The 25,194-nt window shown below is 42.9% G+C and overlaps 1 protein-coding gene across 1 annotated transcript in view; it reads right to left on the reverse strand.

The window, feature by feature from the left end:
- Window positions 1–7,907: 7,907 nt before the first annotated feature.
- The window catches only part of SMUG1 (single-strand-selective monofunctional uracil-DNA glycosylase 1), a 121,964-nt gene continuing 104,677 nt past the window's right edge, over window positions 7,908–25,194 (reverse strand). The window contains exon 3 of the mRNA XM_085654732.1: window positions 7,908–10,622. Coding sequence (XP_085510858.1) covers window positions 10,074–10,622 — 549 coding nt within the window. The 3' untranslated portion in view covers window positions 7,908–10,073. The remainder of the gene's footprint in view (window positions 10,623–25,194) is intronic.

Here is a 25,194-nt window from a genome sequence, read left to right on the forward strand (position 1 = left end):
GTCCATCATATGCTGCTAGAGTTTGGACTGACTGGCTGCTATCCATCTTGTACTGACCTTGTACTCCCACAAATGTATTTGCTGGATTTCTCTGCTATGATCTGAACATTGTATGCACCCTGTTATTCCCCAAATGGTTCACCTCCTTCTACTCCTACTTATGTTTGTTCCTTTTTTCTCGTTTTTTGTCTTTGACTATTTCATACTTGTATACAACCTGTTATCCCTGTAAAGCACTCCGATACCCTTACGGGTCACGTTTGCGCTCTATAAAACACGAAATAAATAAATAAATAAATACCAAAAGGTGTTTAAGAGCCATCCTTTCATTTATATGCTTTTATATTAAAATTCAACGCTATATTAGGGAAAAACATTACTAAGAAAATTACCTATCTACTGTTTTAGGCAAGCAGCACCGGGTTCATCCATTATAAGTCAAGGCTTCTCACTGCTTTGAACACAGTAGCAGATCTGCCTGCCGTAGCGGTCACAACGAAGAGTACAAGAATCCTGATAAGTATTGCACCCACTTTGTAGAGTTAATACTTTAGAAGGACCTGGTCCTGAAGCCTGACTGGGGAATTATATCTTCTGCAAACATCTTGATTTGGGGTACGTGTTTAGAGAGAAAAGTGCATTGCCAGTAGTTTGCTTTGAGTTGTGAGTTTTTTTGGGACTTTGTGGACTCGGGATTGTGGTATAGGGAGTATGCTTGTTCTGGGGAGCCCCCAGAGACAGGACCCTGAACCTGACCCAGAGCTGGGACCCGGGGTAAATGGCCCACAGAATTAGCAAAGCGAACCGGACCAAACATGACTTGGAGATGTAGACAAGAAGACTACACAGTCCGCTAATGATTAATAGGGAAAAGTGGCAAACAATGGAAGGCGAGATTTGCGATGGCCTGCAGTGCTGGGGGGGGGGGGGAGTTTGAATGAACTCAACCAATTTGAAGATACCAAGACTGTAACTGGGTTACTAAGGAGAACTGAATGTAAGTCAATAACAGATGGCTATGCAATGTATGTTATGTAATCTAAATTAATGACAGTATAGCAACGTGTCACACCAAAATTCAATAAAATATGTTTAATAAAGAGAACAGGGCATATGCTTGGTGTTGGGTTTGGCTGTTCGTAAGCATAATCGACAGCAGAGCGGACTTCTGCTATTAAAACCATTCACAAAATTCTGGTGTTAGATCTTGAGCTTTTAGGATGTGTTTCCAAGCACCCTTTGATCATGAGGCTTGAACATTCTTTACTGGGTAATGATTAATCCGCTGATATATATGGGATTCAAGGCAAGGGCTGTTAAAACCGAGAAACAGAGCTGAAAGTTATGAAGCGTATTAAATGGAGTCCCTCACATCATAGATTTTGAATGTCAACAGTGGCTTCCTTGAGGCACGCAGGAAAACACAGAACGAATTCCTTTGTAAATATTACTGTTAATGAACAGGTACAGAGACTATGTTGCAAAGTGTAGCTGCTTTTAAACTGTCATTGTATGTTTCTGTAGAAGGCTAATTTAGAGCGAAATATTTATAAGGAGTTTAAATCAACATGTGGGAAATTATCTTCAAGCATTAACCGCAACAAGCATAATGCATTGGTTGATTGGAGAGGCTGCTCAGAGGTCAAAATCTGTCCAGCTTGGAGACCTGTGAAAGTCACAGGAAAGCACAAAGATCTCATCTGTTCGATGGGTTTGGGTATCCATTTTACCAACGCAATTTAAGTGGCAGCCATGTTACCTTCCATATGATCGGACACATCTACTTTCCGGAGCAGGCCCATCGAAAAAAGAGGGAAAGCAAGAACATTAATATAGCAGGCTGTTTCGAGACAATTTAAAAAACAGAGACAGTAGACATTCTTTTCTAGGTCATAATTGCATTAAACAAGAAGTGTTTATAATGTGTTAGGATTACTTGACGAGAACTGTGCTTTTTGTCTTCAGTGACATTTTTCTGCATTTATGTAGAAACTGATTTGGCACGTTCTGGTGCGTGAACATTGATATTAGAGTTTTCGTTCCAATCTTTTTTCTTCTCCTCTCATCAGGGTCGATTTTGAGGATACCCCAGGTACGGTCATGCCACAGTCAAAATGCACTGCCTTCTTAGGCTCAAGCAAGGAGAGAGCTCACTCATGCTCCCACCCTGATAGAAAAATAGCATTTTTTTTCTACAAAAATTTGATTGAAAATTACTCCCTTTCAATCAGTGTTATTAAATTTCAGTATTAATACGGGGCCAAATAAAAGTTACCTGCATGGGATTTGGGCGCTCTATAATCCTGGTTTGATTTGCTAGGACTCACTTTCATGCCTGGCTTTAAAAAAATTATATTTTCATTTGCAGCCTTTCAAATCAAATAAAAAATTTGAAAAAGGTGTGCACGGGTGGATAAAGCAAATATGTGCAGAGATTGTCCGGCAAACGATTACAGTACTGATGTAAACAGATCCATCATAAAAACGGAAGTCAAGACATCAATTAGCAGGGTTAGGAATATGTTTGTGACATTGATGGGTAGCTTGCTGGTATTCATATCTACTTAGCCTATTATACTGTTTATGTTCTGAAGATGTTCCATACAGCAATCCATATCTTTCATACTTAAAAAACTTTTTCATTGATATATTAATTGAAAAGTTGTTGAAAGGAAATGCAGTAATCGGAAGCTTGGCAAGAAAGAACGAGAAGTTTTCGCAGTGCCTCCTGATGTAAAAGTGGTTCATAGAAAGGCAACACCATAGTGAAAATAGAAATATTAAAATTGATTCCACAGGACTGCCGTGTTCTGCAGAGTACAATGTGCCTTTGAAGCGACAACTCCATTATCCTGTCTTCTTCTAGTTACCACATCGCTATCCCTTTCTTCTTCTCTCATCTTCTTCGATCAATCCATCACCTTCCAATCTGCCTAACTTTCCGAAGGTGCCTTTCAAACTCATACTCAATGGTCATAGCATGATCTCGGACCCTCTCTTTAATGCATACCTGGAGAAAAACTGTGAATGGGCTAGGGACACTGATGTTAATAGGAGTATTTCATGCAATACATTGCTTCGACCAGGGTGCCTGAATGCAGAATTAAGTTCCAAACTGTAGGGAATGCTGCATCTCGAAGTCCCCCCCACCCCGCTCCCTCCTCACAACAATTTAATGGTAGCACCACAGAAAATGGAGGTTAATGAAACCGTGGACATCAATTCTAATACTTCTAAGGACAAACATTGATTGCTGACGAGCCTAGTATCTACATGGTGGCTCAAGATTCTGTATAACAGGCCGAAAATAAACTTAAACTAACCCCCAGATAAAGGGTGCTTGCCTTCTAACAACAGCACTTAATAAGCCAAATTAGAGAACATTTTTTATTGACTGGACGGCTTTCTCCATATTGATAAGAATCAATTCTACCATGTCTATTTTAGAAGGATCACTTAGTCTTGCAAGCAGTAGTAGAACCCTGGGATGTTTACAAGCAATGAACATGGTTCAAGTGCCCCTGCTGAGTCTATATGACGCCCAATCGAAACAGGTTCATACACTTACCAAGATGTTGAAATATCTAGCAGTCATTTGCTACAAATATAAAGACACAACTTTAATGAGCTTCAGGTTGCCAAGGAGCAAATGATGCCCCTACCAAATAACCCACAGAATTCCTTGGATCTTACCTACCCATGGGTAGAAGCAATTATTGTTTCAGACTCCACCCAGCTTCATCCAGATGGATCTTTCTATAGAAGAGGCTAATTCTGAGGTATCTACTAGTCCCATTATCCCTTCTAGTGATAACAGCGGGTTGCTCGTTTCTATAAGAAAAAAGTGAAAAATAAGCAAGAGTTTAAATTTATGAGTTCTGTCTGCCTGGATCATAATCCATAAGGCAATGTGCCCCAGTATATATGGCGAGAAAGCTGTACACTGGGATACATGTGACCATTCTGAGGGCTTGGTATGACAATTGTGGGGTATCTTACTTTAAATCAAAAACTAGAAAATACTGAAACCTAAAAAAATGGGGTATTTGAGGAGGTAAAGAGTTCCAGTAGACTTGTTGAAAAAATTATTTATCCATCCGATTTTACTTTCCGAAAACAATAAATGGGTGATTGGGAACTCTTACAGGCTAAGCCCACCACACTCTCAGTTAATGCTGCCATCTTTCCTAAGAGAGGCATTGACCGCTATGGTTGGGAGGCTGTTAGGAGACCATCAGCAAAACTCATACTGAATCCTATTTCACCCCTTTGATATATCTGACAGTTCAGAATAATTTCAGGGTTCTGGCCTTATTACAGTATATCCTACACACAAGCCACTAAAGAATATTGCTCCTAAGGCTCCATTTGTAATTGCCAGTATTTGATGTTTACTAACTCCATAAGCAAGAGCATTGCAAATGACGTTTTTCCGGTTGGTGACAGGGTTTCTACAGTGACTTGTCCAGGTAGGGCATCATTGACCAGATTACTGTGGAGAAAACACCGTAGCAGTAGTAAGGGTTCAGAGTGGATGCTCCATTCCAAGCATTACCTCTCTACCAGTTCATATCAAGGTGGATGGAAAATGTGCAGTCGTATGTTACGGCAGCAATGATACTGACATGGGATCTATCTTGCGGGGTTATGTGAATATTGATATTGCTCAACATCCTGTGGGTAACTGGGGTTGGTTAACCGGTGCTTTGAATATAAGGACATTGCTGTACTGCTCATAGCCAGGCCTCTGAAGACAAAATCTTGTCTTGGAATACAGCTGTTTCAAAGCACCCCCCTTAAGAATCACAATGTTTCAGATTTTTAGTAGGAATATCACATATTTGCACCAAAACACCTCTGTGTTTAATTGTATCACTATCCCGGGCTAGGCCCTTTTTAGGTCGAGGACTGTCCGGTCTGCCGAAGGCAGAACCGGAAGTCGGAGATTTAATGTTTCTGAGAGTGGCTCCTTAGCCCGCCTCTTTTTGCCTCTCCTCCATTGGCTGGCTTCCTAAACGGAGGCCAGCCATTGGAGGAGAGAGCCGTCCCTCCAAATAGGCTCCGTCTTTTTCAGATTCGGGGGCGTGTTCCTTGCTGTTCTTTCTACTTTTTAGCCACGCCCTTTTAGAACAGCAGGAACACGCCCCCGAATCCGAAAAAGTTTCGAAGCTTCCATCCGCCATTTTTTTGCTATAGTCTGGCCGTGAGGATCCATCCGTCCGGCGCCGTGTTGCTATGCTGGTGGCGGTGATGCCGGGGCAGGCTTCACCGGATGGAGTGAGCAGAAGAGATTTGGGGTGACTTCAGCAAATAATTCTGGGCTGGATGCTGATTCTGAAACTGCTAGTAAGCGAGGGAAAGACTGGAGACCGGCTCTGTGCGCCAGCGGCAGGTTGGTGGTCTTGGGGGTTGAGGTCTCTGCTCAGCCTTCTGTTTCTGGCTCCAGGGTGGGCTGTGAGACCAGACCCTGCCCAGGTCATTATTCTCTCCCCTCCTGTGTGGATTTGTGAAATGTTGTCTGTCCCCTTTGTCTGGTTGTCGCCGCTGCGTGTAGAGGTACAAGGCAGCACCATGGAGAGGCAGTGACAGCACCCCCTGCTGCGGGGTGGCAAGTGAGCCGGCCTGTCCGGAAGCCTCTTTATCCTCAGCCCAGGGCCGCCCGCCCGCCCAGCACAGCCTCTGATAACCTGACTCGGACGGCTGCCTCGCTCGAAAGCCAAATACTAATTACTCCAGTTTTGGGGCGTGGAGCTCGGCGGCTCCCTGAGGGGTGTGCATCTCGTAACATCCCTGTGTCTGTGGCCCGGCCCTGCCTCACGGCGCTCAACTTCACCCCACGGCGTATCGATGACCGAGGGTAAATACAAACGCTTCCGGAGTCTTAATATCTTATCGGGTATATTTGTATAGCACAGCGTTCGCCAGTTATTGGGCTTCTTGGCGCTTTGTGCAGGTTGTATTCTGCAGCTGTGACTCTTTCTAGCACAGATTCTCTGTGTGACGGTTTCTATTCTTGATCCGTGTTTGCGTGGGCGGGAGGATTGGGAGGGATGAGAGGGACACTGTCATGGTGTTGGGTGGTGGCGCTGTCCTGCCCTAACCCGTGTCAGTGTGCGCTGGGTTGTCCGTGCTGCGGCTCCCAGCCGGGTTCTCCCAGCACGTGTCTGCTGCTGAGTCCTCATGCTGGTTGGCTGCTTGGCTGCGCGGTCCTTCCCGGCGTCACTAGGGTGAGGTCCAGCTAGATAGTCCATCCCAGGAGGATGCGCCGCTGGTGGCCTTTAACCTGCTGTTATCGGGTCCTAGTGCTTGTGTGATAGGTCTTCACAGCACTTTAGCGAGGGGACAAGGCCGTGGAACGTGTTCTCAGTCGACACAACATCCCTCTCCCTCACTACCTCACTCTTTCACTACCTCACTCTCTCTATCTCACTACCTCACTCTCTATCTACCTCACTCTCTATCTCACTACCTCACTCTCTATCTCACTACCTCACTCTCTATCTCACTACCTCACTCTCTCACTACCTCACTCTCTATTTCAATACCCCACTCTCTCTCTCTCTATCTCACTACCTCACTCTCTCTCTGCTAATGCAATAGGTATCACATATGCAAAAAAAAAAAGCTAATGCCAATAGAAATGACAATGCCGTTTATTTAGGGATACAAAAATGATAAAAAAATAATGAGCAATACCAATAGCTCTACCTATAATATTGCGAAGACCATTGCATTGTAAATGCTTGTTTTCTACTAATGACAAGAAGGGTTGCAAAGGCAGATTAAGTGTCAGCCTTTTGGTGCAGGTTTCTAATATATTCCGCTTATCGACCCCAAATTATCGGGTTGAGCACATATCACCCCTGTTACTATTATGGGATTGATACTCGTTATTTTGTCAGTCCTGTAGTTGCGAATTAGCATTAGTTAATGCGTACCAGTTCAGTGGGGTGGACAATAACCTCTTAAAGATGATGCAACATGATCGAATATCCTATGAATATCTTGAAGCGTGTGTTATTATTACAGGAGATTTTAATACCAGATGATGCAACATATCCCTCTAGGTAACGATGCTTGACATGTTCCTGACACTGTAGCATGTGAAGCCAGGCTAGATCTTCAAGGGGAGTTCTTATTGCAATTTTAGCGTGGCAGATTTTAGAACGCTGAATTGAAGCACATAAAATAATACACCTGGTCCAATGGAACAATCACTGCTCTGAAGTGGGCGCAATGCAGCATTCTAAGCTCTAAGTATCACAACTCAAACATATTTCATTCCTACCTTTCATCTGGTCGGAAGGGCGACAACCTCATTGCAAGTCAAAACAGACACACATTCTCTCTCTTTCGAGTCCTCTGTGTTTGTGTCACCTCAGATGGATTCAAGGTACTCTAGTCTTTGCGTGCGTCCACTGACCTAATAAGACTAACACTACCAATTGTTTGCAGGTGAAATGCCCTGGACTGGAAGCGGTGTCTGTAATGACAAAGAGTGAAGTCGTCACCCTGCTGGTGGTGGCACGGGGACAAGCCACATCCAGGATGAAGGAAGCAAAAAATCTTGAAATCCTCAACGTCTACTCTGTCTGCAGAACCTGGCCATACATTCCCACCGCACGAGGACCTGCAGATCTTCTATGTATTACACCTCTGCCAACAAGGAAGCCCAAATGACAAAATAGCAACTATAAATCCTATCCCATTAAGTTTAAAAAGTACCTATTGATAAAAACATTAATGTGACAATTTTCCTATTGTATAATGAGCAGAACTAGCCTGCTCACTTCAATTTTTTGTGCAAACATCAATTATATGAAATAAAAAGAAATAAGACACTCCAGCTTCTGCTCCCACTTAGAAACATCAACACGTTTGATATGCACATATCTTAATAAACACAGTTTGGAAAATAAGTTTTTAATAGTCTCATTCCAATGGGTGGTGTTTTCAGAAAGGAAAAAAAGATCAATCCACTTAGAAGATCGTGGCACAATGTCTCATTGTCTTTCAGTAAAGAGGTGATTTGGAAAGGTATTCCACCTCATGCCCACTTCATGTCTTGAGGTGAGAGTGCTCTTTGGCCACATAACAGCAAAACGTGCTTCTTTCCAGTCGGGCGTCCGTACCCTTGATCGAGAGACGAGCTCGGAACATGTATCCAGTGTAGTGTTCACAACAACAAGCAGCAAACTATTCAAACTGCTTACAATAATATGAAATAAGTACAACCTTTTAAAGCATCCTAAATCCTTCATGTAATCTCATTATTTATTCCCAAGGAAACACACAACAGGTATATGCCAGCACCCACCGAGTATGTCCTCACCCTCCTCAGAATTATGAACGTCAGCCATTTATTGACAGCACCAAGAAGCACACATGATTATTTACATTGGCACACAGTTATATTCCGATCAAACATATTGTTAATGGTGCACACAATCAAACACCACACTCCGCCTATCTGCATTTAAAGGTCAAACCAGACAACCAAGCATGCACCACCTGATTCGGACTCCCACGGTACCTCACTGTAAGAAGACCTTCAAGAAAGTGAAGTGACAGGTTTAGAGTGTGACACAGACTCGCTCACATCATCTGGATTAACGAAAAGCAGTCTTTCTAGAAAGTGAATGTGGCATACTAACCACAAACAAATTTAACCCCCTCAGAAACGGACCATAACTGACTAAGCACGATCATTTCAACAACAATTACAACAAGCAATAATGATTTGCACAACATGTTTTGACTAGCTTAGGTTCGAAAAGGGTGTGCACTAAGTAACACAGTAGGAACCTTCTCCACACACTTGCTTCAGCTACCACAGAATGAAACCGAAATGCAGTGTAATTCCAATGACTAGAGACTGGATACCGCTAAGGAGGGCTCTGTAAGGGCTAGTGGAACATAAGAGGTTTGTATGGCCTTTCAGGAGCAACACGCTATAAACATTTACATTACATTTAAACTCGTTGACGAAGTATCAAGGAGCAAAGGCAGTAAGAGTAACAGAGTCTGCCAAATAAAAGATGGACCGGTCCATTATAATGTAGATGAAGGGGTCAGATGAAGATCTTCGGGTGATTGCAGCAGATCTTTGCAGGTGGGAGCAATAGAAGGTTTCTCCTAAGAAAGTACTAAGGGAGGACGCTAAACACAGTGGCGCAGAAGAAGAAATAGAAAATAAGAATAAAATGGAAGTCCATTAAAATGATTCTGAAAAAGTGGCACCTGCAAGAGTGTGTACAGATATCAGAACAGAGGACGCTACCAATGAAGATCCTCCCAGCCCATCAGTATCGACACTAGTAATCTGGTGGAATGATGTCGAGCTCAGCGTCCTGTAATGTGGAGGACAGGTTGCACATATAGCTAAGGATAGGTATATCAAGCAGTCATGGGGTCTGTGTGTCACACCCTTGTGTAAGAAGGCCAGACTCTGCCCAGCCGCCTAGCGTAAGAGAGACGCTGCCTAGATCAAATAAATGAAAAGTATATAGATTGACAGACTATGGCTCAGATTGATGTGATGAAGGAGAAGAATAGTGTAAGAACGTGTCTGCATTGATAAACTAATAACAAATCATTAAATACTATTTTGAGAGCAGTTGAGGGTACACAACAAAACTGCAAGCCTAAGCCCAGCCACGTTTGGCTTGGATCCGTAACCCAATTACAAGCTGAGGCGATGACCCCCAGTAGTACAATACATAATAGACTTAAAAGGTTTGGTCAATTATCTGATTGACCACATTCTAGTCTAAACCGAGTTGTCCCAAATAAAACGTCATTGGTTACACAGAAATGGTTGACCCAGAATTGAGCTTGAGCGTTGTGTTTACTTGCCAGCTTCCATTGACAAGTCGGAATTGTGGTCCATGTTACTCGTATATTGTCAATATGTACACTTTTAAAGGCAAAGGACTTTTTCCACAGCCACTGGATTTAATAAAGACTTACCACTTAAAACTGTCACTAATTAATAATGCCAGGAATTTGATCCTCAGTACATGCCCCTGAGCTCGTAATTGTAGTGTTGGAAACAGCTTCCCCCGCTGGGGTCCTCAATCTCGTTTGCTGGGCTCTGATGCCACCAGGAGAGGCATAATTCCCAGCTCCTCCAGCTGTGTTCTTATGATGGAATCCCAGCCCTTATTGGCCTGAGGGTTTCGGGGCGATGGGTGCATCACCCCCTTCACACAGATATCCATGCCTGCCGCTGCCAGGGCCTTACGCGCCCGCTGCTCGGCAAACCTCCCAATGCCAATCACAGTCCGGACTCCAAGCACTCGCACAGCCTGGCATAGCGCATCGTCGCAGATCTGCAGCAGGCGCTCACGCTGGATCAGTGGGATATCAGTGGGCGTCAGGTTCTTCCCAGCATGGTTCATGAAGACGAGTGGGCAGTGGTTGTGCACGAAGCAGCTGCGGAAGAAGACATCTGGCTCCTGACAGAGGTTCTTGAAGAAGCCCCAGAAGCGGGCACCACTCACCTCACTCTGGGGACATTCCAGTCCCCGGATCGGTCTCTTTGGGTGCTCTGGGTAGGGTTTGCTCACTTCACCGCTGATTTGCAGCCATCCTTTTACATAGTTGACCTCGCCAAAGGGCACCTAAATAATGACAAAGGGATAGTTACAAATAATTCGTTAATCTTCACCCTCCCTGGTGCACTTCTCTTATTTGAAAGGGAGAGTACCTGCACTTCTCTGCATTACTGCAATACATTTAATGGGAGACTACTGACACTTCTCAGGAGGAAACAGGTATTGTAAATAGTGAGTATCTGCACTTCTATATTACATTTTAAAGCACTGCCCCTCCCCACAAACTACTGTGAACCTTGTGCTGTTATCAAATATTTTCCCTGTCAGCAAGGGGTCCTCACATCATTCCCTTGGGCATGTATCTGATAAAGCTGCAGTGCTCCTCTGAGTACACTGCTAAGGTACCCGAGCCCTGCTCAGTTGAGTCTTCCTCGAGGTGACATAAGAGCACTTTGGTTAGCATGTGTAGCCAACCCCTGTGATCTAATGCGACTAACACAGATGGTGCTGATCGAGAGAACAGATATAGCAGTGAGAACCTCTGCCCCAGAGAAAATCATAAACTAATCACTCCTTTCAGATGCTAAACTCTAAACACAAGATATTGCAACTTTGGTGAGATCTACACCTTTAGCATGTTATTCCTGAGGGAGCAGTTGAGAAACTGTGTCCCACCAATATTATATTTTCCCATTCGGCCACTGACTGATAACACAGTAAACGGTTGCACATTATATCTCTATAAAAGACAGAAAACGTAGTAAATGTTAGCACATTTTAAGTCTATACGTTGGACTATGTTGTTACATCATGAAGTGGCGTATATGCTAATATTATTGCTACAAGCTCCAATGTAAAGTCAACAATTTTCCCAAAATACCATATTTGATCAACTACTCTGGTGGAAACTCACCTCATAAGTTACAAATTGTTTCTTCTAGATTTATCTGCGGTAGATGGATTTTGGATAATGCCCCATTCGTGTTTAAAAAATAACACCTGAAACGCTAGACAGGAATAACTGGTTCCAAGAGTCAAAGGTAAAATGACATTTTCACTTGATCAGCACTAGGCAACTACAAAACCATATGTTAAATACTGACGTAATGCAAAAACGTGTTGGGATATGCTGGCAGAGGTCAATATTCTCACATTTAACAAATTTAAAATATGAATGAAATTATTTCGAAATAGTTGCACAGCCTGTCTACCATGATAAAGCAAAGTTCACCCTACAATACAATCCAGGTCTATGAACCGCATTTGTTATTTTCTACCTGTTTCTGTTTGCAGAAGTTCCTGCCAGACTGCATAACCCTTCATCGTAGAAGAGAATTTATGAAGCGCAATTGTTTTCTTCCCTCTGGGTAAAGACAGCATGCGAGAATAATTTAATTTCCTTTCCTGACTGCCCTTTGACCTCCGGAGGGGCTATTCTTTCAATGCCACAAATTCAGTCTGCCATCATAGACCTAGGTTTGCTGATGCGAAGCACCGTGTTACCAACACTGCATGTTTAGGACGGTCTGTCTAGGGAACAAACACATCTCAATACATCGAATAAGCAGGTCAGGTCAGCCCCCAGCGCATCCTCCTCTGCTTGGTGGCCAAGAGAAGACCATAGCCTTATGCTACTCTTCAATGATGCTGCATTTCTTGTTTTGGACGCTTCTAACACTTCTGGAAGGATGCTGTACTTCTGGAGTCTGCTCTCCCTTTGCAGTTCTGAGTGTGTCAAGAACATAAGTCAAGTTGGCCCTGCGTCGTGGAGTTTGGTTTCTACTTATGGACTCTTCTTAGAAACATATATTTTGGTTTTCTTGTCACCGACCAGCATACAGATTGGACACTTCATCTCTCTTCCCATTGGAACTAACCCTCCAAGGACAGTGTTATTACCTCAGCAGGATAGACTTCAGACTCCACACACAACCAGATGCCGGACATGTGTGGACCATAAAGTTTCCCTTTTCTATTTTCATTATTGTTAGTTTCGTCAAATAGTCGTTTCTGTGTGATATCAATCACTCTGCCCTCACAGCATTTCCCGAGACATCCGTGGAGTCAAATGTGAAGCCTTTTCTGCTAGCCTTTTGGCCAGGACAAAATGATGCAACTATCATGTTAACCATCGACATGGCCTCCCTAAGAATTCAAGAATGTCTTCACTAAATACGTCCTCATTTCAGTAATGGACGCAGGCTTCTGAAGGGAGGACTTTAGCCTCTGTTGCTTTGTTACTTCAACTAGACTCTCCATAATCACGTTCAACTCCCATGGCTTATAGGACTATAACATCTATCTGTGGTGAGTCAACCATAAAGGTCATGCACACAAACGCAAAGATATATATCAAATTAGTAACCAAATTTAACTTTAACCCTGGTGTCGTGTTACAAGATCTTTGCCAATGGGAACCCTGACCACTCTGTCCTTCGGTGTGAGGAATGGAAAAGACTACATGGCTTTGTGGATTGAGGTGGGATCAATGGGACAGCCAGTCATAATGAACCAGGCCAATCTGTAGCCTTTGCGTTTGATTCAGAGTCGAATGCTGGACAAGAGGGCCTGGTGTTGTCAGGTGCTTTGTCATGAAATGGGCAAAATTACTACATGCTTTAAAGATACAACCAAAGAAATTATAAACTTAGATGTAAATACCGCTCCTTCATGTCTACTAAGAAAACATCATATAGCAATTGTTAGACTTGGCATCTTTTGGCGTGTTTCCCCTGACTTTTTGCTTTCTGACCTCCCAATATTCACTCTGTTTTGGTGGTTTAGTGTCTCCACGCACTTTCTCACTGCTGTTCAGTGTTAAAGCGCAAGTGCTCTTGTTGTAAACTGTTGTTATGGATTGGTTTTCCATGATTGGCTGATTGATTTACTAGTCAGTCCCTATGACAGTGCACCATGTGTGCCCAGGGCCCGTAAATCAAATGCTGCTAGTGGGCATGCAGCACTGATTGGCCACCCACACAAGCAGCCTGTAAATGTAACTCTGGTTTTGCCATTGCAGAGCCTGTGTGCAGTCTGGTACTGCCATGTCGACTTGGCAAATGTACCTACTTGCCAGGCCCTAACCTTAACTTTTCTTACATATCAGTCACCCCTAAGGTAGGCCCAAGGTACCCCTGTGGGCAGGGTGCCATGGATGTGAAAGGTAGGACATGCACTGGTGTGTGTGGCAAGTCCTGATAGTGAATTACTGCTGATATCGATTTTCACTATAGCAAGGCCACCTGTTCACATAGGACAGAATAGGGAGTTTGTTTATAACATCTTATAAATATAACTACCCCTAGGAACGAGGTAGAAAAATAAAGTTTAGTATGCCTGAACTCAGAATCTAAAGATACATCTTTTAGTAAAGGTGATTTTTATATTCTGGGTTTGAAAATACCACTTTTAGAAAGTAGGTATTTTCTTGCTTAGCCATCCAGTATGCCTCTGCTGGGTTTGTGGATTGACTGTCTGGTTTTGGGATGACATCAGCTGGGGAGAAGCCGTGGCTCCAGAGAGTCTAGATGGGTCAGGGATGGGTTGAATAGACCTGGGCTGCATTTAGAGTAGGGGGAGATTTCCTTTCACCTGAATGGGCATGGTCTGCCTCTGACAATGCGGTCTCCACCGCCTGCCAAGAAGCTGCACTAGAGAGGACAGAACTGGTTCTGGCTGGGCACAGACACTCTCTGCCTCTAGAGAACAAAGGATTTTGTGGTATAAATATTGGGGCCCGACCCCAGAACTTTAGAACTCTTTTGGACCAACAAGACTGCCAAGAAGAAGAGCTGGAGAAGCGGTGAGGAGGAACTACCACTTTGCTGAGTGCTTTGCTGTGTTGACCTGCAGAGGCTGCTTCTGTCTTGGGCAGTGAAAGGACTTAACTGAACTTAATGCAACTTCTTTATTGAGTATCACCAAGGGCCTGAAATAGAGCTTGCCTCTGTTCTGAAGTCTCAGGGACTGCAAAGACTTCACCAACCTCTGGGTACCGCTTCTGGAACCACTGTTTCAGTTGCCACAGGGAAGGGAAACGCAACCGACTCGGTCACTGGCTCTGTGTCCTGACGGCACCGCAGACCGCACGTCCGCATCTCGCACCGCAACCCTGGTCTCACCGACGACGACCGCCGCCGCTGCCACCGAGCCGCTGCTTGCATCGTGACCTGTGGGCACTGAACTCCGCACCGCCTCGCTTCACTTCGCCATCCTTGTCTCACCGAAGCCATCGCTGCTGCTGACCTTGACATCCATGACCGCATCTTGGCTGGGGCCACCGCTCGTAAGTTTAAAGACGCACCGTCTCATCCCACACAGCTGACGCCAGCTCCCTCTAACTGGCTCTGTCGCCTGCACCGCAACCTGCCAGCACCGCATCGAGCACCGTCTCGCTCTGCACCGTAAGCCTTGGCCTCACCGACACCGTCTGGACATTCGTCACCGAGCCGCTGCCTACACCGCATCGAGAGGACACCACACACTGCACCACTTCCATTTTGCAATGCCACCGCAACGGTTGCCACGACCGGCTCGCACCAATGTGTCAGCTGCAACAAGAAAGGTACTGTTCACGCCTTCACTGGCCCGTACCGACGTGGTCGGCTGGAACTGTTAGACTCTGTTGTTTTCAGCATCACAGTAGCCCCAGACGGAGCTACCAAATCGTACAAACTGTTTTTCAATCATTCTTGCAAAGTACACCTTTTTAAGTACTGTATTGTAGATTTTTATAGTTTTGGTCTTGTTTTAAGTATATAAAATATTGGATATTTTTCTAAAACTGGTGTGGTGTCCTTTTGTAGTGTTTTCACTGTATTACTGTTGGTTATGTGCAAATGCTTTACACACTTCCTCGAAAATAAGCCTGACCGCTCGTGCAAAGCTACCAAGGGGGTGAGCAGGAGTTATTTTAGGAGTGTAACTCGCTTATCCTGACTAGAAGGAAGGGTCCTTACTTGGACAAAGGTGCAAACCCTTGCCAACTAGCGACCCCATTTCTAACTGCAATAAAATTAGATATACAGTTGTAAAAACAGGCTTCTGGTCCATATTAGCCATTGAGGTTGTTTAGCAATTAGTTGATCAGAAGGAGAAATTCGAAGATGGAGCGTTTTTGCACCCTGAAATCAACCTAGATAGCTGTGGTGCAATTTTTGGAAAGCATTTTCCAAATAAAAGCAGAAATGTAAAGTATTACACAAACTAGTTAAGTTTGGATATATGGAAATGTTTATATAACTTTAGGTTCATGTAAATCATCGAGACACATTTTAAAACCCTGTTGTTCAGATTCACATTACATTCTAGAGGAAAAACAAGCAATGCGAAGAAGGTACATTCTCTACTTGCATTAGACATGAGAACCATGGAGGTAGAATTTCTAATAGATTATGCAGGAGGATTCAAATACTTATCAAAACTGAGGATGGGACTGGATATAGAGTCACTCTCCTCCACAGTCATCGTCTTCCATAAATTGCGACCTTGCAAGAGAGGCCATTGATAAAATGGACAGTGGGAAGTAGGTCTGCTTTCAACTCTTGAGGTGGCGTCTACAGAGGAATGTCAATCTGAACGACTATAAGTGAGCAGTAAATGCCCGATTCACCCACGGAGACGAGTGATGAGGCACATAAGCAGATGAAGAAGACAAAATGTGATGGTAAGCATTGCACTTGAAAAGTAAACTATTTGAAGAGATTTAATTTGAACACAAAGTTGAACATTCAAAATGTGAACATTTCCACAATTTACCTTCTCCACAACTTGGAGCTAGCCCCCACAGCTGAATATGAATACAGTTAGTTAGAATAGTTAACCTGCACAATTTATGTAATGCAAGATATGGCGACGGCAACGCCAATCTGAAAGCCCAAGACTACACAAAGAGGCACTGCGTTTTTCATTATTTTACAAACCTTCTCGAGCAACGTGTTTCACACTTAGTGTCAGATAGACAGATAAGAATTTTACACTAAATGTATTTTGAACTAAACATTTAAAATTATGCACATAGGCTTGTACTGGTGCATTGTACAGTGTATTTCTATTCTAATAAAGAGTGATAGACATTTGACTCTTGATGGTTGGAAGCCGTGAATGGTCTGTCTTTTTAAAGAGACATCCTTCCCCACCAACACAACAAAGAGAGCCACGAGTCGTAAATACTTTTTTTAGTGCTGTTTCTTACCCTGGCCATTGCTTGGCTATAGTAAGTTGTTTCAAAACCATGCCCAGAGTACTAACTTGCCTTTTTAGGTCTCGCCTGATCCAGCGCATGCGCTGGTCTGGCCGAGACATTTAGTGTACGGGTTTTCAAAGTGCTGCCACACAGCCTAGCGCTTGCGTTCACGCGAGAGTGCACGTGCGCAGCCGGCAGCTTTCAGCACCCGAGGCGCCATCTGGAGCTTTCACTTTCACCAGCTTTACAGCAGCCATGCCCCCTCCTCTCCCCCCTCCCTTCTTCCCCTCCCTCCTCGTTAGCTTGTCTCACTACTCCCCTGTTTGTTACCTACACCTGCCAAGGCTTCTTTATAAAAACATGCATCTGTGCATCCAGAGAATTCAATGTCCTTTCCATTTCTGGAATTCCTCCTCCAGTGTCCTCAGATCATGTGGTCATGACACCCTGAAATATGATCGGCCGCCGCCTGCAAGTGTTTACCGGGACTGAACACATCTGTCCCTACCCCCTTCCCTCCTCTCCCCCACCTATCACAAGCTTCATCCAGTCAGCCCTCCCTAGTATCTGTGCCGTCATCTTACAGCACTCAGCACCCACGCCCCCTCCTTCTCTCCAGGGATGGGATGTGTGCTAAGCACTAATGTAATTACAAGCATAAAATGTAAATACCATTGGAGCCCACAGTCATATTTACCACTCCAGGCAATTGTTAAAGGCACATCTTGTTAACTTTGAGTGCGAGGCGCGCGCGCGGCCAATGCTTGTTTTAGAATATATTGCGACCATGTGTCCACTTAACAGCCACGAGTATGTGTCCTGATCACAATTTTGAAAACTGCGGAACTTAATGAGAATTTGTCCCAGTTCACAGACGGCTTGTAAATCTCAAGATGCGTGGTGATAAGCATGTGCCTTGCGGAGGTTTAAAGTTATGCACTCCATTCACAGACATGGTAGGTGTACGCCAGGGAGGGTCACAATTGTATTACTTCTCCAACATATACCTATTTTCACTGACACTGCAAGTGCAGATTCTCCGCATTGACAAAACTTCTTACTTGTGGTTGGGATATCAGTGAAACACAACAAATATTTTCGGTAATTTTCTTGACATCTAAGGTTTTCCCTTTCCTCACACTCCCATGAAAAGTCGAGTCCTATATGCACTTTCCCATGCATTCTGCCTCACATATGCCTTTAGTCGTGGACCTGTATGTAAATTCTACTAAAAGTTCTGTACAAATGCTTCTAAACGCCCATTTAGTTACGACTAACCACGTTTCTTGTGCTTTGCACTGCTTTAAAAAATGCCTAATCCTTTTAAAGACAACAGTGTGTACCTTAACTCCATTATAGGGGAATGATGGGCTGTTGATGAATCCCCCCCCCCCCCTCCTCACAGAGTGTTCAACTGCCAGATTACTAGAGGAATACAAACTCCAGTGGAAATGGGGAATAGGGAAGAAAAAAATCAACTCAATTATAGCAGAACAGTTCTCGCAGGAAAGATGAGTGTATTAATGGAGAACAGTATTAAAGCTACCAATTATTCTTGGTTAATGATTTTTAATATAGTAGTTTACATAAACCTATAAAACAAACTACGTTCCGTGTGTGTGTTTATGTGGTGGGAGAACAGACATATACTTACTAGTTGAACAAAAAGTTGTACATGTTTGTTTCAAAGCTATAGTGGGCAATGCCCCGAACGAAAAAATGTTCTCTACTCTAGATGAAGTTACTATATCACAAGTCTTTAGATCCAATTTTAGTATTTTGATGCAAGCAAAACATATAGTTCAGTTAGTATCAGGACTATGAGTGCTTCCGTTTAGCACAGAAATATACCAAATACCTCGAAACTGCTACTATCTTCAGCCAATAGTCTTTGAAGTGAGAGGCAGGAGCTGTGTAATTCACAAATGGGAGCAAACCCTCCATGGGGGAATAGCTACAAACTCAGGTGATTAGGAAGTGAAGAGCCACGGATGCTGCTTTCCAGAAATATGTTGGGGCATGGCCATGTGGAGTGCACCAACCAAAAACTTCCAGATCACGTCTGACCTCTCACAAGAATCAGAACGCCCTTAGTATCACTCACTACCTTTGCTGACTCCTTCTGGGCCGTTGATCACAATTACTACTTTCTCTCACTCACTGAGAGTGTTCTCACATGCCGCTAGAGCACAACCTGGATAAGGTAGCATGTGTTTTAGATTTTCACTGCATCAGCAAATCAATTGGTCATAAACCGCGTAATGCCACTCTTCTCTGACGTACACCTCGAGTCCTGACTATTGCACTTCTCTGACTCCCACTCTATTCTGCTTTATTAGCACCCTCACCTCCCTCTCCAGAGTCACTTAAAATTGCAGCTAGAAATATCTATATATTATTTGAAAACACGGCACATGCAATAATGACAAGCCTATCCATCCTTTGCAAATCATGCTCTTGTGTATTCGATTGGTCACCCTATTTCTTCAGTCCACTAATTTGTTTTTCAAACGTATTCAAATAGGGGACATTCCTTCGAAATAATTCATACAGAAAAAAAGAAGAAAGCTAATTTGATTATATAACTGGTGGCAATGCTTCAACAATTCTAAGAGTACATTATGTCCGTGCTGCTGATTCTACTGCGGCTTGTATCTAAATGTTAAGGATTCACAATCTAACCAAGTATCATTCCACAGATGTCCTATCCTAAAGATTCCTGCTGTGAGCCTTATTGTCCACCATAACATTTTATTATCTAGTTTATTTACTTCATTCTTTCAAATAGATGCATCCTGTGACAAGCATTGGCAAAGACAATAAGTCTGTATTAAATATGCTAATGCATGCAGTATTAGCACATTAGAGTGAGACATAAAGGAGGGAGCCGGCAGGAGTGGATGGTGGGCTTTAGCTGTAAAGTAGTCCCTCACACACGTTCATGTAAGAACTTGTGTAGAGGTGGAAGGATACACCCAGACAGTGAGTAGGCTGAGCCTAGAGGTAATTGGCAAAGCAAATATGTCTAGGTTTAAAGTGCTAATGGTTGCAGTACTAGCACATTAGAGCAATACTCTTTGGAGGGAGCAAGTGGAAGCAGACAGAGAGGGCTATAGTGGTTAGTAGTCCCTCGTGAAGCTTAGAGCAAGCACTCAGGTGGAGGCAGGAGGCACCAAAACAGCCAAAGGCATTAGGTGATACTCCATTGGGCTAAGCAAGGAGACAATTGACAAAGTCTAGCTCATGGCTGAAAGAGACTGCTCGAAGAAAGCCCATAGCGGAAAGGTGCAGATCCCAACCCCACTCTATTGAGATTGTTAGCAATTGATTTGTTGGACAGCTGTGCAATACAGTGCAGTGGGTCTTTAGGTTTATTTATATTAGCTTTATTCTTCTACAAATATGTTGTTGTCGGAGTTTGTTCGGCAACCAATCTTCTAATGTTTAGAAATTCAAAGCTCCCTTTACATACATTAGTGAAAACAAGATATTTTGCAACATATAAGATCTTTTTATTTCTATTTTAGAATTTCTAGATGGCTTTATAAATGTGATTAATCTCTGTCACCTAATTTGGGAAAAGGCATATCATTAAATGACTATAAAACCTCAATAAAACATTCAGTAGCATGTATTATGGTACATAAATTTAATTTAAAGGATTCTCATCAATCATACTTTTCAGGTTAGCTTCCATTTGATGAGAGACTTTTGTTTGTATTTGCTCCCCTAAATATTTAAACCCATTTTAATCCCCATATCTGTGTTTTTGAAAAGTCACTTTCATGTCAAGTTAAGTTAATTGGTTTAAATCCGAGTCTTGTCACAATTGACTTCATGACATGGCAGAATCCATATTCTTGTAGCGATTCAACACCCAAAGGCCAGAGTTGATCTGTATTATGTAAAGACAAAAAAAATCATCCACATATAACCATAGCTTAACCTTCATCCCATATTTTAGCCCAGAGCATTCTTATGTTGAATGGACAAAGCCATGGGTTGAATAACAGTATTTAATAATAAAAGCGCAACGAAGGCATCCCTACCTTGTTTCCCAGCCATTCGTAAAAACGTATTTAACGACATTTTCTACCTTTGCTTCTGAAGCTTCAGTATACAAAGCCCTGATTGTATCCCTGAAGCCTTCTCCACATCCAAACTTAAATAGCACCAGACACACAAGACCGGCTAATTTTACCAAATACATTCTTGGCATCAATAATTTTTTCAACGAAAGGCTGAACACTTCTTTATTTTAGTCCACTTTGTCTCTAAGTTTCCTAATATGATTACTGCCAAATATACTTTTAATAAATATAGATAGAGAGGTTCCTAGCATTTCCGTCATAAAAGGTTCAATGATAATTGCTTATGATTTTGTTAATCTGCTTTAAATCCAAATTTAACAGACTAACTGGTCTATAATCCATATATTTACAAACATCCCTTTGTGGTTTAGGTAACAGAGAGGTTTATCCAGTGCAAATACTAAAGAACATGATTTGATTTTTCAATATGTAGTTAAATAGTAATAGTAACTCTTTTTTTCAGAAGTGAAGTCATTATCAGTATGTGATTTTTCCATTCCTTAGAAGCTAAATTGCAGTTTTGATCTCAGCTATGAACATAAACCTATATGGATTGCTTTAGAGACATTGACAAACAATAGCATTAATTTCCTCAAATTTAAGTCACCATTTCATTATAATATAGCTTGCAAACTATATCCTTAATCATTTATTGTATCCTTCAATAGTAGTATCTCACCAGAATCCTCAACAGTAGAGCATACTCTCCTGGAACTTTCAATCTTTTTAAACCTAGGTTCTCATAATTTGTAAATCTTATTTTATGTTCTCAGAAAGCATGTTGGGTAACAAAAATGTATTCTATTCCACCTTTATGTCCAACAATTGATTCAGTTCTGTCCAGTTTTAGGCTAAGTCTACTAGAGAGCACATGCACTGTCTATTGCAAGCCACAGTGTGATTTACCAAGAACATAGAGGGGCTTGCCATGCAACAGTTGATGTTACTGCACCATAACTAAATACTTATAAGGTCCCAAAAGCGAGACCTATTGGCTATGCCAATGCTTGTTGATTTATCTTATAATGTCACTGCCAATTCAGCACTGTGCAACAGACACAGCATTGGCTCTTTTGTAAACTTCCAACTGGCTTTACAGTGAATATATGCACTGGAAAACTTAGGATCCGACTCCGTACTTCCGGTTACACATGGAGGAAATGTCTGGCCAATATTAACATGACTGTCCGCTATTTCTTTCAAGCAGAAGAAATGTCAAATTTGGAAAATCTTTCAGAGGTTCCAGGGCAGTCAGGGTTTGCTGGGCCCAGATTGCGATAATCAGAGCTTTTAACTAAATGTGGCCTGAGTTTTAACTTTACTATTGAAACCAAAACTCAGCGGCAAGTAACCACTTTCTAACTTGACCCTCACGGTGACTGAGTCCGGCTTTCTTAGGGAGGTGGTATAAATTAAGCACTCATCATTCAATAAAACATCTGTTAACAAAAAATAAATCACTGTCCAACCAGTACTTTGGTCTGTAAAAGAAAAGTACTTTATCAGTTACACACAATGCAATCACTGCACATAAGCCTCATTGGGCATCTCAACTGGTACACCACTGATATTGTAGTAACTATGATAAAGCACTCATCATTATTTTCCTTGGGGCAGGTCTTCCTCTGGTAATGTTCACTGGCACATGGCCCTTTGAAGGGAATGTTAGGGGAGTTGTCGCTGGGTGCTCAGTTAACTTTTCTGCTCATGAGTTCGCATTTCCAGAGCCAAAACATACGTTATCATCTTCAGTGCCTTTCTGCCTTTATATGTGACTCCTGGAGGTAGGGCCTGCAGTTCATCACTGGTCATGAGCATCGATGCTCCTCGCAGTGCGAACAGTGCATGTCCCACTGAACGAGACTGGCCTGCTCTTCTGCCCAGCCAATGGTTGGGGTCCACCACGTGGTTGTGATGCTTTGTGGTGCTTTTTGTGCTCTTTGTTTTTGTGCTGCATTATTACATTGTGTTAGTGTTGTACTGTGGTGTTGTTTTGCGTTCCCTTTTGACTGTTGTGTTATGCGGCGTTATGTGTTTGTTGTAGTGTTATATCACTTTGTGTTGTTGAGTAGTATTCTGTTGTGGTGTGCAATTATTTTAAAATGTCAGCAAATGTTTCTACATTACTTGCCAAGAGCAGCACATTCCTTTTAAGTTACAGCGACAAACTGCCACTTCCCACTGCCTTAAGTGGTAATATACGACTGCTCTAGCTCTTCATCCATTTGAGACACCTACTAGCCGAAAAAGGGGAAGAGAACTATCTGAATTTAGTACTCCCCATCTCATTTCACATGATAGCGTCCTAGATGTTTGAGTAGTGCCGTCTATGTAGTACAGCTTTGGGAAAACTGTGTGTATTGTCTCACCACAGTTGTTTTTTCAATCACTACAGTCAATTCCCAAAGCTTTCTGCACACTACTTCACCAAGAGTTGGGTCTATATATTTTGTGTCTCCCATCATGTCAACTTAAGCCTTTGCTGTACAGGATCAAGCTATGGGCCAATCCAGACAAGTCATTAAGAGAGACACTAAGTGAGATGTTCTCTCTTTGCAGAGTGTGCTGTCCCTACTCTGGTTCAGACACATAACAGCCCTTTGTTTGAGTTTAAACTCTCCCAATATTTGGCTCTCCCCCTTCAGAGAGGGTCTTTTAGTTAAAACGAATTATTATGAATAAGTAAGGAGAAGTGACTAGGTCACATCTTACTGACACATAAAGCCCCTATTTTCATTGCTAAATAAAGTTTCGGGGGCAGTGAGCTCGGTCTTGAGATCATGTATCAACCCTCAATCTACTCTACACTACATTATGTTAAATTCCCACTGGGGGGAGTTACCAAGTGGTTACTTCGCAACAAAATGTAACAACATATTTGCCCGATCAGGTGAACATCGGTGTAATAATAATAATGCAAATTCAAAGGGGCGTAGCTACCTCATGCGAGGTGTCCCAAAACTAGGTACAGGTATTCGCATGCCTAAATGCAACTATTAAATACCCATGAATGCCGAGCTAAAGGACCAGGTTTTTAGTTTTTTGTCTTAAAAAGATCTTCCGATTGAGCCTGACGAACTGTCCGAGGCAAAGCATTCTGCAATTTTGGCACAAATAACGAAAGAGTTCCTACCTGTGTGCACTTTCTTTACCTTGGGAACAGTTGCTAACATCTCCCCTGCTGATCTTAGATTTCACAATGGTACATGTGGTCTAACCAAAGATTGAAGGTAATGTGGCCCTTTGTTCGCAAATGCCTTGCGACAATAACACAAGGCTTTGAAAGACGATCTCTGCTTCACCGGTAGCCAATGCAGCTTCTTAAGAGTGGCCCAATCGGCGCGTGCTTAGATAAGTTCAATAGAAGACGTGCAGCGGAATTTTGCACTCTTGAAGTCTCTAGATCCGCCCCTGTGTGACTCCAGGATACAAATCATTACAGTAGTCAAGCCTTGACATGCTCAAGGTCTTATCTACTGTTTTTTTTGCCAACTCTGGCAAAAGGCACAGGATTTTTCTCAGCATCTTAAACAGTCCAAAACATTTTCCTGCCACTGCAGTGATTTGACTGTTTAAAGAATGTTTTTCATCAAACCAAAACACCTTGGGTTTTGATACAGGTTCTGGCCCAACTCCATGGTCCACTGCATGTGGACCAGATGTTTGACTGATAGCCCAAGGTCAGAACCTCCATCTTCCCAGCGTTGAGCTTGAGACAATCGAAGGCCATCTGGGACAAATTCTGTGACAGCGTGATAAGTTGCGTGTCATCCGCATATGAGATGATGGTAAATCCATAGCATTCGATGATCTACACCAGCGGGCGCATATACACAAAGTTGGACTCAAGGATAAGCTCTGTGACACCCCTTGTTTTTGTGGAAAAACTTCTGACTGATAAAGTATTGTGACGCCAAGAAGATGCGCCACTGCAAAAAACAGAGATGATCTAGCTCAGCACTTTATGGCCCACACCACAGTTCCAGAGTCTCTCGATCAAGATATTATGGGACACAGCATCGAACGCGGTATTGAGATCCAGCGACAGTAGTGCCACAGAGTCGCCCACATCCAAAATCTGATGGATAGACTCTGTCGTCACCAACAGGGCTGACTCAGTACTGTCGGAGGGTTAAAAAACAGATTAGGTCCTGTGTAACAAGTCATGGCTCTCTACAAAGCTCGGCAGCTGTTTGTTAACACACTTCTCCATGATCTTGGATAACAGTGGTAGTAACGAGACCAGACAATAGTTTTACGATTTAGTGGGATCCAACAGAGGTTTTTTAAGAGCGAAAACACCACCACATGTTTCCATCGCCTGAGTACCTGAACTGAGGACAGGGAGCAATTCACCAGATCC

Source organism: Triturus cristatus, chromosome 4_1 (genome assembly GCF_964204655.1).
Source record: "Triturus cristatus chromosome 4_1, aTriCri1.1, whole genome shotgun sequence".
In the NCBI taxonomy this organism is placed as follows: Eukaryota; Metazoa; Chordata; class Amphibia; order Caudata; family Salamandridae; genus Triturus; species Triturus cristatus.